Consider the following 17,048-nt stretch of genomic DNA (forward strand, 5'->3'; position numbering starts at 1 on the left):
CTTTCGAAACGCTAATGTGACAGTTTACAAGAAGGCTTTCAATTCGAGTATTCGGAGATTTACGCACATACAAATGTAATTGTGTACAAATATCAATACCAATAACAACAATAAAGTGCAATTTTTGTTTTAATATATTAAAAAGACTATTTTTAAGCAGTGAATTTTAAAATTGTATTGATAAATTTATTAAAAAGTATAAAAGTGCAATATTGAAGCATATTTTCGACAATTCCTTCAAAGGACTTCAAATTGAGTAAGGTGAGAATATTTAAAAAAATATTTTGATAAAGGAGATCACGAAAATTTGTATAGCCGAAAAATGTATTGCTGATCCCTACAACAATTAAGGACTATTTCTGGAGAGCGAAATTTATTCCTTCACAAATTTCAACTTCTGTGCGCTATGTTACTTGGGAAACGAAATTCAAATAAAACAAGAAAAAGACGTTAACTTCGGTTGCACAGAAGCTAATATACCCTTCAGAGCTGCATTTCTTTGAGTAAATATGTGTCCAGTTCGTATGAAAGCTATATGCTATAGTAATCCGATCTTAACAAATTTTTCGGGGGTTATGTTATTACCTTAAGCAGTAATCCATGTTAAATAAATGCATCCTTGATTCCGATCGTTTAGTTTGTATAGCAGCTATATGCTATAGTGAGCCGGTCTGACGAATTTCTTCCGATATTACATTATTTCTATGAAAAACAACTCATACCAAATTTCGTCAAGATATATCGTCAAATGAGGAAGTTTCCCATACAAGAACTTGATTCCGATCGTTCGGTTTGTATGGCAGCTACATGTTATACTGGTCCGATATCGGCAGTTCCGACAAATGAGCAGTTTCTTGAAGAGAAAATGACGTCTGCAGAATTTCAAACCGATATCTTGAAAACTGAGGAACTGGTTCGTATATATACAGACAGACAGACAGACGAACATGGCTAAATCGACTCAGCTCAACATACTGATCATTTGTATATATACTTTATAGGGTTCCGACGCTTCCTTCTGGGTATTACAAACTTCGTAACAAACTTAATATACCCTGTTCAGGGTATAATTATACCGGATTTCCGAGCATTGAAATAAAAAAACTTATAACGAAAAGGACATGCAGTCGACAAATCTTAAAATTAGCATTATATTATAACTGATATTAATTATGATAACTTTTAATCTGAATCTCTTTAACCAATGCTAACCTTATCGATTTGTGTTTGGTTATCATTCTATTCATTTTGTTAGTTTATGACAGGAATAGCGAAAGCTCAAAATGTGATGTTCAACATAAATCAAATGCTTAAAAAATACATATATGTATGTATATATAAAGTGCTCAAGAACAACGAAATAAAGGAAATGTTTAAAACTATTTGCTTTGCATTAAACATAATTATTGCAATATGCTTGATTCAATTATTTGACACATAATAAGCCTGTACATCTTTCAAACAACTAAAATAAGCATATGTGACTATATTCCCCTGAGCTCAGTTAGCTAATGCATAACTGTTTTAAATTGGTATATGAATCTGCAAAGTCCGGCGCTGACTCGCGTGTTGCATAGTTCATTTGTATTGGGTTGTCAAATATCTTTCTTCCGCTTTTTTGCTCTTTATTCAATGCTTTATAAAAAGTGTTACAGCGATCGGCTTTACTTCAAATATGCGCCGTTTCGTTCGATATTCTGTTTCTATCTAGACGGCAACTTCATAATGCCCCCCTCGTCGAAGCCCCCTCCTTATTTGCGAAAAACTCGGACAGCCACTTCTTCCAAGCCTCTTTTGAGTTCAACTTTACACCAACAAGAGCGTTCGCCATGGACAGGAACAGGTGGTAATCACTTGGCGCTAGGGAGATATTTGACAACTTAATATATGCATATATTGTCTGCTTACAAATTACTATGAATGTGTTAGAATATACCAAGTTGGTGACTGCAGTTTCCTAATCTATCGGGAAGTAGGTAATACCCGTATTTCCTTACGTGATGTTTCTTTATTTTACATTCATTAAAAAAAAAAAATAAAAATAAAATTATATTCGAACTTAATCCTTTTCGGTAAAAAGAAACTGCAACGAAGAAGAAATATAGCAGGACCGTACATTGACAAAGTACACGCCTAAAATCTATAAGCGCTGATAGAAATCAGCTTTGCGCTCGGCTCGGCTTTGAGCGTCCACTCTGTAGGCACCCTAAGACCCTAAAAAAAGTGAGGAAGCGTTTAATTCGGGTAAAATCAAATATTTTATTTATTTGCATTGTTGCATTTAAAAAAATGTTGGGAAAGGGTTCAACACTCATTGCTCGACGACATCCTGATTGGATGTAATGTAAATGTATATCTTATTAACTTATATTATAATAATAGCAATAATACAGATCGATTACCCTCTTCCCGAACAACCGACGCGAGGATCGCAATCCGCGAACGAGCGGAATTAGCCGAGTCATAAAAGGCAAGAGAGTTTTAAGCGTTGCGATCTTAAGCTGCTTAGCTACAGAACCAAAAATTTCAACAGCCAAAATTAAAAAATAGATTAAAGTTTATAATTTTTAAATGTTACTTGCTAGGGCCATAGTTTCGCTTAGTTTTATCACAACGTTTTAATTTCCGTCAGCGAAAATTATATTAAAATCATACTTAAATGAGATATATGGGATATAAACTCAACCGAAGAGACTAAATTTAATATATTGATTTGATGTGAAAAACGTCAACCAGATGGTCGGCATTGATTATATTAAGAATATGAGAATTATATGAAGACCTAGAGCAATTCGTTTCACGAGTAATTTACACGAGTATGTGGCATATAGGAATTGACTAGTTCACATATTTTAAATTATAGTATTTCCAGAATGTGTTCTCTACTTTCCAAAATTTATATCCCAAAAACTCCACTAAATTCGCCTGAGTGTTTTTATTAAAATAGTAAGTCAGTTAGAATAAAGTCATATATCCAATTATTTATAATAATACTTTTTTTAATGTAAATAATCAAATATTAATGAAATAGTAATAAATTGAACATTAAAAATGAAAAAATATAAATCATTAACAACAAGTTTTGCTATTTTGTGCAATATATCACTTCAAGTATATAAGAAATTTTAACATGGTTGAGAGGCTGAACGCGATCCACCATTCCGTTGCCACGTGGGTCAAACCATCATTATGTTTAGCAACATCTCAATTGGAAGTCAATTAGGTCACTTATTTTTCACCAATGGAAATAGATACAGTGACAAATGACAGTAAGAGTTCGAGGCATTTTCGAAGCACTTACAGCCACCTGCGTCTAAATCATTATAAACTCATTTCATAGTAAAAATCTGCTGAGTTAGAAAAAATTTACCATTGCTTACTAATCATTGACTCCGCGTTATTTTTGTTTAGATTGTTGATGTGACTTGATATTGGTTTGATATCAGGTTTTACCTGAGAGGTAGCACTTTTGGATGTAAATCGGCAATTAGCTTTAATCTGCTCTGATAAACAACAAAGAAAATTCCAATATTTTCCTTTAGCCGCCGATAAGTTTCTAAGCGAGTTTATGTGCCTTATCGCTGACAATACATTGAAGTTGTGTACTTCAGAATGTTTTTATAATTAAACTCAATCAGCTCCGTATCCACAAATTTCTCTAAATATCAAGTCGATGTAATAAATGTTTGTATCAAAAAAATAGATTTTCAAAGAGTTAAGTAAGTTTAATGTTATCACTTGTTAAAAAAATAAAAATATGTCAATTTGCTTCGGTACTCTGTTACTATTTGTAGAATTTTCAGTTCAGAAAATTAATATTCAAAGTAAAGAAAGCCCCTGAAAATACAAATAGAGATATAAAAACCCTAAAAAATTCCGTCTCTTTTAAATACAAAATTTAAGTGAAAACACCCCAAATTGGTAACACTGTTTCCAAATTTATAAGTTCTGTTAATTTTGCTAAAATATCTTACATATAACTATTGTTGTTGTTATAACGATTAGACATACCTTGCGGGAAGGCAAGCAATAAATTAACTGTCATCGAAATCCGTTAATGGTGGGCAAAGAAACCTGAGCTATTCTCGACAGGTTCGGGCCATTGGGAGAGGAGTCTTAAGTGAGTTTGTGAAAGCAATGCGTACTTAGTGCTTAGTGCCATGTGGAAACACATGCATGCAAGATATAAAAAAATAAGAGCTTAACCCTTTCCGATATCCAGAACTAAATTGCGCACTTGCTAAGGGAATTTAACTCATATTGATCGACTAAAGAATTTAAAATTTTATATTAGATATATGGAAGATATGTATAATATTGAGCCGTTTTTATCTATTTTTGGCATTACCATATATTATGTATTAACAGAAAAAGATACTCATAAAAGTATCTCAAATATCGTCAACAATATACAAGGAGTAGAGTCAACAAGGTATAATATTTGAAAATGCTGGTATTAGTTATATGGGGACTATGTCAAGCTTTTACTCGATTTTATCTACATTATACTATTATTGAGTAAATGCGCTCTCAAAATTTCATTAAGATAATCCACATATTGATCGATATATTCGGTATACAGTCATACGGAAGTATTGGCTCGATTAACCCCATTTTTGATATACAGGCATTCTGTAAGGATAAAGGATTCTAGCCGAATTTTAATAATATATCTCACAGATTGTCAGATATATATATATTATAAATATAGCATATTCTTCAATTGACATCAAATTTAATTTTTTTTATATTTCAGGTGTAGCAGAAAGCCATACGTAACATATTTCAAGAAGAACTCAAAATTCTTAAAAAACTTGTCTAAACCTGAACAATTTGCAAAACAAGGTGTATAAATAGGAAAAGTTAATACCAGTTTTAAAGTGGCCCTCAAGTTAAGGATCAAAAATGACGAGTATGTCCACAATTCTTCAACAGCAGCAACAAAAACAACCCGCAGACTACCGGTCGCGTTTGCACAATGGCGATGGTGGTCGCAGCAGTCGCAGTAGTAGTGAAATTAGTAGTGGCGGAGAGTCGCCGCCACAACTAACTGGATCGGACGCGCTTAACATGACGATGGCGGCTACAACCGCAGCAATGACGATGCCGCACAAGCCTCATCATCAACACAACCAACAACAACACCACAATCATCAGCAACATACAACTATAGCTGCGAACTCCTCATTATCAACCGCCAACGCTGCGTTCAACTCGCAACAACATTCAAATCAGCAACACCAGCACCCACATCAGTCGCACCATCACAATCATCACCAGCAACAAAACGACCATATTAAGCGGCCAATGAATGCGTTCATGGTCTGGTCACGCGGACAGCGACGCAAAATGGCGCAGGACAATCCAAAAATGCATAATTCAGAGATTTCCAAACGTTTGGGTGCCGAGTGGAAATTACTTACCGAGGGACAAAAGCGACCATTCATCGATGAAGCAAAGCGTTTACGGTAAGCTACTTATTCACACACACTTGCAATTGTCTGTTTGGATGTGCATTGGCACACATACCATAAATCTCTGGGCACATATGTGGGCAGATCGACGATGGCGTTGTTGATGAAGAGCCGATGCGAATTGAGATTTTAAAAGGGAACTGTCATGCCCTGATTGAGCAGTTAACGGAGAATTCGCATTAACAACGACAGTTATTGTAATAAACCCTTATGTATATGAATACACACTGGCATAATATTCACCATATTTATCTTCTGTATACATATATCTGTTTTATGTAATGAACTTAGAATAGTTGACATTACTGTTGCTCCTTATCGCTACTAATACGAGTTTTATTTATTTAGCAATTTGCGATTTTCTCACTCACAGAAACTTTTATTCTACTCTGGTACACTTACTTGATAAACAATTTAATTTTTTAATCGAACGACCTAAATCAGTGTATCCTAACTTTCAAAAAGTATATACTCAAATCGAAGTTGACGGCTCATCACAAGGTAGTTCCACACTTTTCGATAAACGAATTTTCAGCGTTAATTTCCAATTACTTGTACATTGTTTGTGTTGTTTGTGTGTGTATATATTTGTATATGAATGCAGAGCCCTCAGGTTCTGCCACCTTCGCTAGCAATAAGGTTTTTGAGGTAGTAGTTATCAGTTATAGAAGGCAACAAGAATTGTAAATTGGTGTCTAAACGTCTAGTAAACTACTAGTAGTCACCTTGTCATAACAAAATTATCCGAACAACCAAAAAAAGTCAATTGGGAAATGTTTGCCTTAAACTATTGAAATAATAAAAAAAAATATTTGTTGGGTTTTAACTTAAATTTGTGCAAACACTTCAAATTCTAATATCTGTCGCCACTGGCGGATTCCCTACTATGCCCTACCGTGAGTTCCGATATAAATGTAATTCCACAATATTGAGTAGGTTTCCCAAACACTTGTACGTGCAGTATTTAAATATGATTGAAAAAGATAGTAAAATTTGAAAGAGCTCTCGAGCTGGATCACCCGCAGATCTTATCGAGTGACCTTTTAATTCATTCGCTCATAGTTGGAACCTGAAGAGTACCGTGCGTACAAACATACAATACGGTATAACTGACGCAACTGTCCATTTCAACTGTCATTACCCCAATCTCAATATTATAATTAATTATGTATATTTTGTTTATTAATAATATTTGTACGCGATTGTCAGTTGTCATAAAGTGCTGACGTGAAACCAAGCCTTTCGTTGAACATATGGATATCTGTTCCACTCGCTGGACTATCGGAAGCGTCGATCAGCTACCTATTTACACATGTAGACACATATGTACATATGTAAATAAAATCACCTTAAAGACGCTTCAGTATTCGGTTGGTGAATATGAATGACACAAATTTTTGACATTATCATTTCGGTCCGTTTCGTTTGCATATGATAAAATCGTGTTAACTAAATTTTCATTATTTATCTATTCTTTTTGAAAGAGCTCCTGTCTTCATATGTGATGTATGAATGTGTGGTTGGACAGCAAGTTTAATTAAATTATAAAATGCAAATTGTCGCAATTGCGCCATCAGTTTTTGACTCTAGTAGTAACGCAAGTATAATAAATTGATTCATTGCGATTATAAGAAAGCAATCAGTTAAATTTTATAATCAAAGAGTTTAATAAAATGGATGTATGAATATATTATATGAAGTATGTGTATAAATTCTGACTTATTTGTTCGAGCGCTTCATTTATGTTCTTTCCGAGCTGGTAAAAATGGTAAATGCTTCACTATGCGCTTTGTTAGCCGCGGCAATGATGTATTACAGCTGTTGCATGGACATTCCACATGCAAGTAAACTATTAAATTTTTATCGGATTGGATTGCTACAATGACAGCCCTTTACAATTAATTTAGCCCTTTACAATTAATTTACTGCTATTTCATCTTAGCTGCACGCCTCTTAGAATGATGTAATGGAAATCAAGTACACACAGGATGAGCAAACCTGGAAAATAATACCATAGGATCAGTTTTTAATTCCAAACCAACCACATAACTTAAAACTTCAATTAATACATACATAACACGACTCTACAAAAAAAATTTCGTTCCTTACCCTAAAGTTTATTTTATGATTTTCGGATTAATTATAAACAGTTAAACAGAAACGATAAGAAAATACTTTTGTAAAAGTTATAGTAATGATACTAATAATAGATAGTACCTATGAACATAAAATAAAAAGTTAAAGTGTGATCTTTTAAATTATTTTTTACTTTTTGTCAGTTATTTTGATGGTAATGTTTTTTAAGCGATTTCATTTTCAATTAAAAATTAAAACCACATATTTTAAAAAATATCCTTAAAGCGGTTTCCTAAATAAAACAGCAAACTTTTTATTATTATTTTTATTTATTTATTTAAAAGAGAACTAATWATAAATAATTAATCCACTTGTAAGAATCAGCACTGGCTACCATAGCCTTCGGCTCTTAATACTAAGGTTATGGTGAAAAGAAAATATTTAGTAAGGTTACTTAGTTGTATGTGGTGTTATATGTCTTTGATGTTACACAGTTTAAGAAATTTATTAATGGCACTGATGTTATCGCTGTTTGTTGCTTTGAGAAGGTCGGAAGGTCTCTTATTGCCAAAGGTTGATTTCCCTAATAAATGCAGTGCAGGGCATTCATCGATGAGGTGACTGACTGATTGGGTGGGAGCGTGGCAATGGTGACAGCTTGGTTGATCGGTACCGTTAAGAATATGGCTGTGAGTTCTTGTAGTGTTGCCTATTCTAAGACGAGTGAACGTCTTGAACACCAGTTGAGTTTTGATCTCTGTAGTGATGTTGGTAGCTAGTTCAATCTCGGAGATGTATATGATGGTAGTATTTTTTATATGTTCTTTGATGTCTTTTAGCGAGCGTATTGTGTGAAAGATTAAAGCCCACCGGCAACAAACTCTTTGGACTTTATTAGTCTGGCTTTAGACCTGGAAAATTAACAACCTACCAGATATTCACCATACGCCATCTCCCGTGAAAAAAGAATTGACACACACGACCTATTCAAAGCTGCTTTTGGCAGCACGAAAAGGAGCCGCCTTTATGCCGCGATGTCTGAATTTGGAATACCCCGCGACTGTGTAAACTAACATCGAGCAACACTAAAGGCTCCATCATGATCGGGAGTCGTTCAATACCAAACGAGGTTTCAGACAAGACGCCTCTCTATCGTCTGACTTTCTCAACCTTCTCCTGGAGAAAATAATTCGAGCTGCAGAAACAGAGAAGGTATCATCTTCTATAAGAGTTGCTGGGTACGCCGATGATATTGATAACATTGGCTTCAACAACCGCGCCGTTAGTTCTGCTTTCCCCAGAATGAAGCGACTGGGTCTGGTTGTGAACGAGAGAAAGACGAAATATCTTCTGTCTCGAAATTCAACGCAGAATATCTCTTGCCAACATGTGCTACTTTGGACTAAGTATGCAATTGAGAAGTAAAGTCCTCTATCTTGACAAACAAAAACAAAACTACACAAGGCGCTCATTATACCCGTCCTGCTATGTGGTGAAGAGGCATGGACGATGAAAACAACTGATGAGTCGACGCTGCGAATTTTCGAGAGAACAGTTCTGCGAATGATTTATGGTCCTTGAGAATTGGCTGCGGCGAATATCGCTTTCGATGGAACTATGAGCTGTATGAGATATACGACGCCATTGACATAGCTCAGCGAATGAAAAGACAGAGGCTATGCTCCAGCTCTGAAAGTATTCGACGCAGTACTCGCCGGAGGAAGTAGAGGAAGAGGAAGACCTCCACTCCGTTGGATAGATCAATTAGAGAGTGACCTAAAAAGAAGAAACGACTGGAGCGCTGTTGTTAACTCGGCTATAATCGCGTAAGCGGTGTCTGCGCCAGTAGAGAATAAGATTTTTTTGCAAATCTCGTTACTTCCTCTGTACTTGAGTTATTACACTCATATTATGGGGAAAATAAACAGTAGCATCAATAATAATAATGACAAAATTATCAATAATAATATCAATAAAGAAAGAACTAAAGATAAAAATATAAAATTTTTCATAATCTCGGCATCCGTATGCACAGTGAAGGAAATTAGTTCTTTGTTTGGTGTGTTGTGCGCAGAGAGGAACCGATTGTTTGAGTGATGTGTGAAAATGTTAACATCTGTCCGAAATCTATGTACATATATCTATAATATCTGAGTATGTACACTTATCCAATCCTAGAAATATGTATGCTTATTATACGTTTGTATGTATACTTGTGCATATATTCAATCAAAGGAATGAAAGAAGCTGTTGAATGTTCTCGTATAAGACCTTTTAACATTTACGGCGATCTCCACCAAAATATCGATATTAGAAATCAATGTAGTCACACTCTTAAAACGTCATAATCTACTTACATATATTAGGTTTTTCAATATGAGCGCTACAAAAGTTTTTTTTTTTTTTTATAAAACAAAAACGGTTTGGGATATCAATGACATTCTTTATTCCAGTGGAAAAACATTCGATGCCATTATGTATGGAACCCGATTTCTTTAACGTGGACACCACGGGCACACTTGTAGAAGTCCATGCGCTGAACCCAATTTTCGACGATACTCACGTTCGATATTCGGTTGAGGTCCGTACTTTACGTAGCCCCACAGCAAATAGTCTAACAGCGTCAAAGGCGGCCAATTGACTGGCCCATTTCGTGAGATAACACGTTCACCAAACTTGGTTTTCAATAAATCGATTGAGACATTCGCTGTGTGTCTAGTGGCGCTGTCCTGCTGGATCCATATGTTTACCAAGCCCATGTCACCCAATTCGGGCCAAAAATATTCGGTTATCATTGAGTGGAAGCGATTTCCATTCACAGTAACGTGGAGGTATTGATCATCACAGAAGAGGTACGACCCAATGACGCCGCCGGCCCATATTTTGCTTATTGACAAGGTCATTCATGATTTTTCAATGTGGATTCAAATTTGTCTACTAGACACCCCGTTGTTGAATCTGACAGGACGATTATGACGTCCATAAATTTTACGTAGTTCTCTTAAAGTTGTTGCAAATGGCTCCGAATTCCGGTAGCAAATTTTAGTAATTTCGACTCTTTGTTGGATCGTATATCTTACCATGATGAAATGGCAAACCTCACGGATGTTTGCTTTTTTTGGTCCGTCGAAATTGGTTGAAAATTTAGTGAAAAACTAACGAAGAATCATTGCAGTGTGCAACGGTGCATTATTGTGGTCAAGAGTTGTTGGATAATGCCCATAATTCCGACCTCCTTTTATGAATAGCTTCGCACAAACGACACATCAAATAGTATTCCGTGTTGACAGTTTTGCGGGTCGGAAGGAATTCGGAGCTCACCACACCTCGATAATCGAGAAAAGCGCCAATATAACCTTGATTTTTGACCTGCTTTGACGTGGTATTCCACCTTCGTTTTACCTTTTCCATGATATTCGGTCGATTTGTCGTCTGTTTCTGGGCCGTTAGCATGGATACAAGACACATCGTCATAATACGTCCTAGTCCTAACTCTAGCAGTTGAAAAACATTGCTTTCGAAAAAATTTAGTGATTTTGGAGGCAATCGGGCCTTCACTTTTCTTATACCCAAATGATGTTTCAAAATGAGTTTCACTGATCCTTCTGATATTCCAACGAAGCCAGTAAGATCTGTGACTGTTAATCGTCGATTCCCAAACACCAATTCCCTTATTTTATTGACATGTTGATCATCAGTTGATCTTGAGGGCCGCCCTGGTTCATCGCCAACGTGTTCTCGATCCTCTTTGAATAATTTGTACAAATCAAAAACGATTGCTAATATTCGAGTTATTCTCAAATGCATTTTGAACACATAGTTATGATTTCAAATATACTATTTTTATTTAAGATTTTCTTTCTTACCACAAATGTTTTCCTATTTATACCACGAAGTTGTCAATATTCGAATACCAATGACGAGAAAAGGAATTAGTAGTAGCAAAGAAGTTAGATTTTAAAACAGTAGTTTTTTATTTTTTTTTAGAATTTCTTCCTTGTATATGTTCTCATAGTATTATACAATACTAACTTTAGATGATGAGCGAATCGTGAGTAAGAAGTAAGAACCTTCGCTCAAAATTCAATTTCCTGTATTTCTTATCTGTTGTCATATATTTTACCAGCTGTGAATACTTGTTTAGGTATATTATATTCTTTACGTTAAGTGTAATAAATTAAAATAAAGCAGTATTAGCGACTCCAGTGAGCCATCGGGGAACATCTAAATATATAAAAATTTGAATGTAAGTGGATTTGAAGCCATAGGTAGAACAAAACTTAAGATTGGTAATTAAATTCAAAAATTCAAAATTGCGCACAAAAAACTTAGGTTTTTGGTTTCATGTTGCACCCGCTTGTTTATTTCTGCACATACGCATGCCTGAGGCGACCAGATTCCACAGGAACACATGACGATCGAATCAAAAATATATGTGTGTATAATAAATAATAAATAAATTAATGTACTTCAGTTCAAAGGCACAGTCGCTCGACAATCAATATCCAAACTTAAAAGGTCGACCATTGCCGATCGGCCAACCACGCTCCCTAGGACTCTTTCAGGCGAGATTATACGCGTACCCGGCGGGACCGATAAAGCCAGTGTAAATATAATATAACATTTCATTCGCAAACAAGGAAACACATTGTTTGATTGCTGTTGCTGGCATTGTTGCCATTGTGAGACCGAAAGGTGTTGTGTGCTTAATACGACCGAGCACGATACCTGAAGTGTTATCGATGAACAGATAAGCAAATCAGCTTGAGAAAACAATAAAACGTCTAAGATTCCCTTGAGTACAATGATTTCGTATGTGTTGTGTTTTCAAATGCATAAAACTGTGTAGAAAAGCTGATGGTTGAGTGCGTGTGCACAGCTCGGTAACTCTTGTGTTCACTCGGATATAAAACTCAATACACCATTAATATAAAGCTACTAATTGCAGACAGTTCATTAAATAATTAACACCAAAAATACTTCCTAAAATCAACCCTATTATCCACCAATAGATAAATAAGTCAAATTTAAGAACGAAGCTCGGCCCAAAATCCGCCAAGTTGTGCGCCGAAAGTAACCCATCTTACGCGTTATTATTTTTATGTGTGATTATGTGAAAATACGACACTCTGTACATATTTCGTTATGTTACCTAAGTAAATACCCATATGCCATATTGATTAAAGAAGAAGTGATATGAAAAGAGAGGGTATCAAGGAATTATCGGGCAAGAAAGGCAGTAATTGTTTGAATTGTAATTGGTGCTATTATCAATTGACAAATGAATGAAGGGAGAATAAAGCGCGCTCAGAGCCGCACCAACAATGGTTGATTGTCGGTCATCCCAACAATGAAATACTTTTGATTTTTATTAACAACCACGCATTCATATACAAGCGCATGTATATATATACTACGCATGTTAGCAGATATGAGTACTTAACTGTTTGGGACTTTGATAAAAAATATATTTAACAACTAGAAGATATGACATAGTCAATGCATTTTCCTGATAAAAACTTTCAATTTCTTTGGTGTTTGCGTTGCAACCCTTTTATTACGCCTACAACTGCAACAATTTATGAAACTATATTCCCATATGTATGCATGTGTCTGTATGCTTATTATTTCCATTCACATCAAAGTGCCGCCAATAAACGTTTTTTCCAACCACTTGGCCTCTAATCGCATATATCAAATTTGAATACATATTTCCTCTCTTGCAGAGCGTTACACATGAAGGAGCATCCCGACTACAAATACCGGCCGCGTCGCAAGCCGAAGACACTCAATAAGCCGCCTGTGTCTAGCTCCGGCGTGAATGGCTCACAAAAGGAGTCGCCACATAGCCATCTGGGCACATCAGCCGCGGCTGCAGCGGCAGTCGTTGTTGCCCATCATCAACAACATTCGCCCACAAGTCATCATCATATTGTCAATGCGGCCAAGTATGGTTTTGGCGCAACGCCTCTAGAATTGACATTGAATATGCCGTCACGACATATACCGGGCGCTTTTCCGGCAGCGACAGCGCTAACCCACTACCCTCTGGATCCAACCATAGCACTCGATTTGCAGGCCCGTCTACAAGCCATGTACGCCGGTAGCCTATATCATCCATGGCGATACTTTGGTTGCGCACCGCTCATTAGCCCTGAGACACCGCCGTCACCGCCCAGCAGCAACGGTACGGGCAGCATCGCTTCATCATACGGTTGCGGCATCAAATCAGCCAAATCTTCACCCACGCTGGCACTGTCCGCGGGCACTCAAGCACCGCCCAATATTATTTGACCAACTCCTTTAAGATTTGGTGGGAGCTCCATGGGTAATACCGCCATTGCGGTGGTTGCTGAACCGGCTATGTAGACTATTATTTAAAATGTAAATGCTAGCGTATGCGTAAGTAATACTACTCATATTTTTACTGAGTATATGTAAGTATGTTTTAGCTGCTAAGACTTATTACTCCAAAGTGCTTACAAGTTGCAATTTAAAATTAAATACTTTAAATGTTGTTCATATGTAAATTGTATATGTAAATTTTATAAATTTGATTGCGAGAACCATAACGTTCTTAACTGATGAGATGATTTATTCAAATTTGGTCATATGACCTTATAGAAGTTATACATTTATTGCCAAATTTTTTATTTTCCTTCATTCATCGCATTTATGTCAAAAATCATATTTTGTTTAGCGAAAAATTTAATTGTAACCATATACTTAAGAAGCCTTAGTTGTAATAATAAACTTTTAGAAAAAGTAAAGATTTAAATAAATAAAACTGCGCTTATGTATGTATGTCATTTTTAAATCCGAACAGCTACTCGGTGGGAAAACTTTAGGACAGCTCAATTTGTAAAACATTACTGAATGTATGATTTTCAGGAACATTCTTACAGTTTATATTAGATATGAAAAAATTTGCGAGACTTTATTTGAATTGTTTCTACAGTCGATGTTTTTATTCATTTCTTCTAACGGTATTGGCAAAGTTGTTATGCACACTTTTCGATAAGCACCAAACTTGATTGAGTGTCTTTCTTGAAATTAGGTGGTTCATCAATTCTATATGTGTATATATAAGGAAGGGCTAAGTTTGGGGTAACTGAATACATACTCTTCCGACTTGCCAGCTTCAAAGTCGTGGGAATATCTTTGGTGTTGGCAAAAGTTTGTTTTAAAAAACTAGTAAATGGGTTAAAATAACATTTGTGTCTTATAAGCTAATATTATAGATCGTAGACGAAATTAGTTTTATAACTGTAAAATATAGTTATACATAGCCAACGAAAACTATATTCTAAACATCTTCAAATAGGATATGTCTGAGATAAATTCAATAGGAGAAGTTTAATATCGCCCACTTTTACAAAATAGATGGCCTTCCCTAAAGTAATTCATTGTTTTGAATAGCAGCCTTTCATCTTATTGTGGATATTAGTTATGGTACTTTTGTGGTTTATGGTTTTAGGTTAATGGCGTTTTATGGGCGTGACAAAGGTTCCATTCCGCCCATGCAATACCAACCCTCCTTTGGAGTCAACAGTCAAGTTCTTTCAGATTTCTCAATTTTTACTCAAGTATCGTTGGCACCGGCGGCCAGGATGGAAGTCACTCGGAATTCAACTCACCTCGTCAACCTGATCATTTATATATGTATAAACATATAATATATCTCGATTAGTAGCACTAAATTTAGATTTTTATATAGTCTATTAACATTCTATTTTATTTACAAATTGATTTAAAATTGACATCACATTACAGATCATAAGCATTGTGTGACTAAAGACAAGGAAAATAATAGAATAGAGATGCAAAGCATCTCGTTGACAGTAATTTCTCCACTCCTAATTGATTACGGCACTTGCTTTTGAATCACCATAACACGAGCTCGAACATATTTATTAAGCCTCAGCGCGACGAAATGTAGAATACGGCAACTGTCAAATCAACGTTGCCAATTGTACGCAGATAACAAATTAAGAAGGCGACGTAAATAAACATCCCCTAATAAAACTCAATAAAAGTTTTGCTACTACCCTTGAAGGCGGCACGGATTAAGTGTATGCCTGATGCATGTGTGTGTGTATGACTGTGTTGGGTGAATACAAATGAGTGCGGGGCCAACAAAAATGAAAAATCACAACATTGTTTGTTGATGCGTTGATTATTAGGTTAAACTGCAGCATAATACAGTCGAAAAAGGGGATAAACGAGCCAGCTGCGGGAAAAATGCTGCTCTTCATTGCATAAGCATAGGCGTTTATGCGTAGCAAATTGAATATAAACGCCCACTTATGTGCGCACCCATCTGTGGGATTATGTAGCGAACGAACATGTAACTGTTTATTCGCTTTTTCCGCGTTTCGCACCAAAATAATCGTTTTTTAGGGTTGAGGCATGAGACCATCTCAAGAGGAAATGCTTCAACAAGCAAACAAAAGCCAAAGTACTATTTATAAATAGCAATGATGCAAGTGGATTGAAACAATAGTGTCTTCGTTTTAGAAACTCTTTAACAAAGGGATGTGTTAACAATGGCCAAAGGATTACCTATGAAGTTATTAGGAATAGATAAAGGGTGTTTGAGCGCTGTCATATGTGTAAATAAGGTACATATTCATATTTGTATATACACATATCGAACGCTTTATGGTGAATGTCTTAATCGTAGCGAGTGAAAAATAAGACGTGTGAGTGATGAAAGTGGGAACCCTGTAATAAGTAAATAATTGTGGAAAAAGTAGTAAAAACTAAATTATATACGTTTGCATAATTTGAATAGAGGTGAAACACATATTTACCAGATGAGTATGAAAATATAAATTTGCTTCATTATCAATCAATCAATCGGTTGAAGAAAAACTTAAGGACATTCAAAAAAATTCATTTCGACTTCTTTATTAAACTTACTACGGATATACACAGTTTACTATAAGTTGGAGCTTAAATCCTAATATGTTAATAATAACGAAATATAATAAACAAATGTAGAGAAATGAAAATGTAATGTATCGAAATTAATCGAACATACAAGGTGCGTTCCAAAGTAAACAGGACTTTTTGAATCTAGCGCCTGGTGGCACCATCTATATGTCGACTGGTGCGTTAGAATTTGCTCACTTTAACGATTGTTCAGTGAATTTCACGACATTCCATCGATTTGAAGTGAAGTTATTGGGTTTTAAGTGTCAGTGTGTTTGTGTTATCGGTGCGAAAGTGAGCTTCAACCAAAGAGCCAACATTAAATTTTGTTTTAAAGTCGGTAAACCTTATGCCGAAATATTTCAATTGATGAAACATGTTTATGACGATGATTACCTATCCCGGAACAGAGTGTACGAGTGGTTTCAGCGTTTTCAGTGGTCGTGAGGACATAAATGACGATCAACATGTGGGCCAATCAAAATTCATCAAAAATCAGCCGAAATCATCCTTGAAATTCATGAAAATGGAATTGAACATCGCCAAAACATCGATTTATCGCAT

General features: G+C 35.7%; 1 protein-coding gene across 1 annotated transcript; it reads left to right on the plus strand.

Moving 5' to 3' along the window:
• The first annotated feature begins 179 nt into the window (after positions 1-179).
• LOC108967254 (transcription factor SOX-2) lies at positions 180-14,217 on the plus strand. Its single transcript, XM_018930546.1, has 3 exons — positions 180-261; positions 4,757-5,468; positions 13,277-14,217. The coding sequence occupies exons 2-3, from the start codon at positions 4,906-4,908 to the stop codon at positions 13,842-13,844; spliced, it is 1,131 nt and encodes a 376-aa protein (XP_018786091.1). The 5' UTR covers positions 180-261; positions 4,757-4,905; the 3' UTR covers positions 13,845-14,217.
• The last annotated feature ends 2,831 nt before the right edge of the window (positions 14,218-17,048 follow it).

The sequence above is a fragment of the Bactrocera latifrons genome, unplaced genomic scaffold (genome assembly GCF_001853355.1).
Source record: "Bactrocera latifrons isolate USDA-ARS-PBARC rearing strain unplaced genomic scaffold, ASM185335v1 scaffold_181, whole genome shotgun sequence".
Classification (NCBI taxonomy): domain Eukaryota; kingdom Metazoa; phylum Arthropoda; class Insecta; order Diptera; family Tephritidae; genus Bactrocera; species Bactrocera latifrons.

Bases quoted from the DNA above. Each gene is read 5' to 3' on its own strand.
- LOC108967254 (XM_018930546.1), top strand. From the start codon at position 4,906: ATGACGAGTATGTCCACAATTCTTCAACAGCAGCAACAAAAACAACCC. The intron at 5,469-13,276 runs GTAAGCTACTTA...CCTCTCTTGCAG, and splicing joins GATGAAGCAAAGCGTTTACG to AGCGTTACACATGAAGGAGC.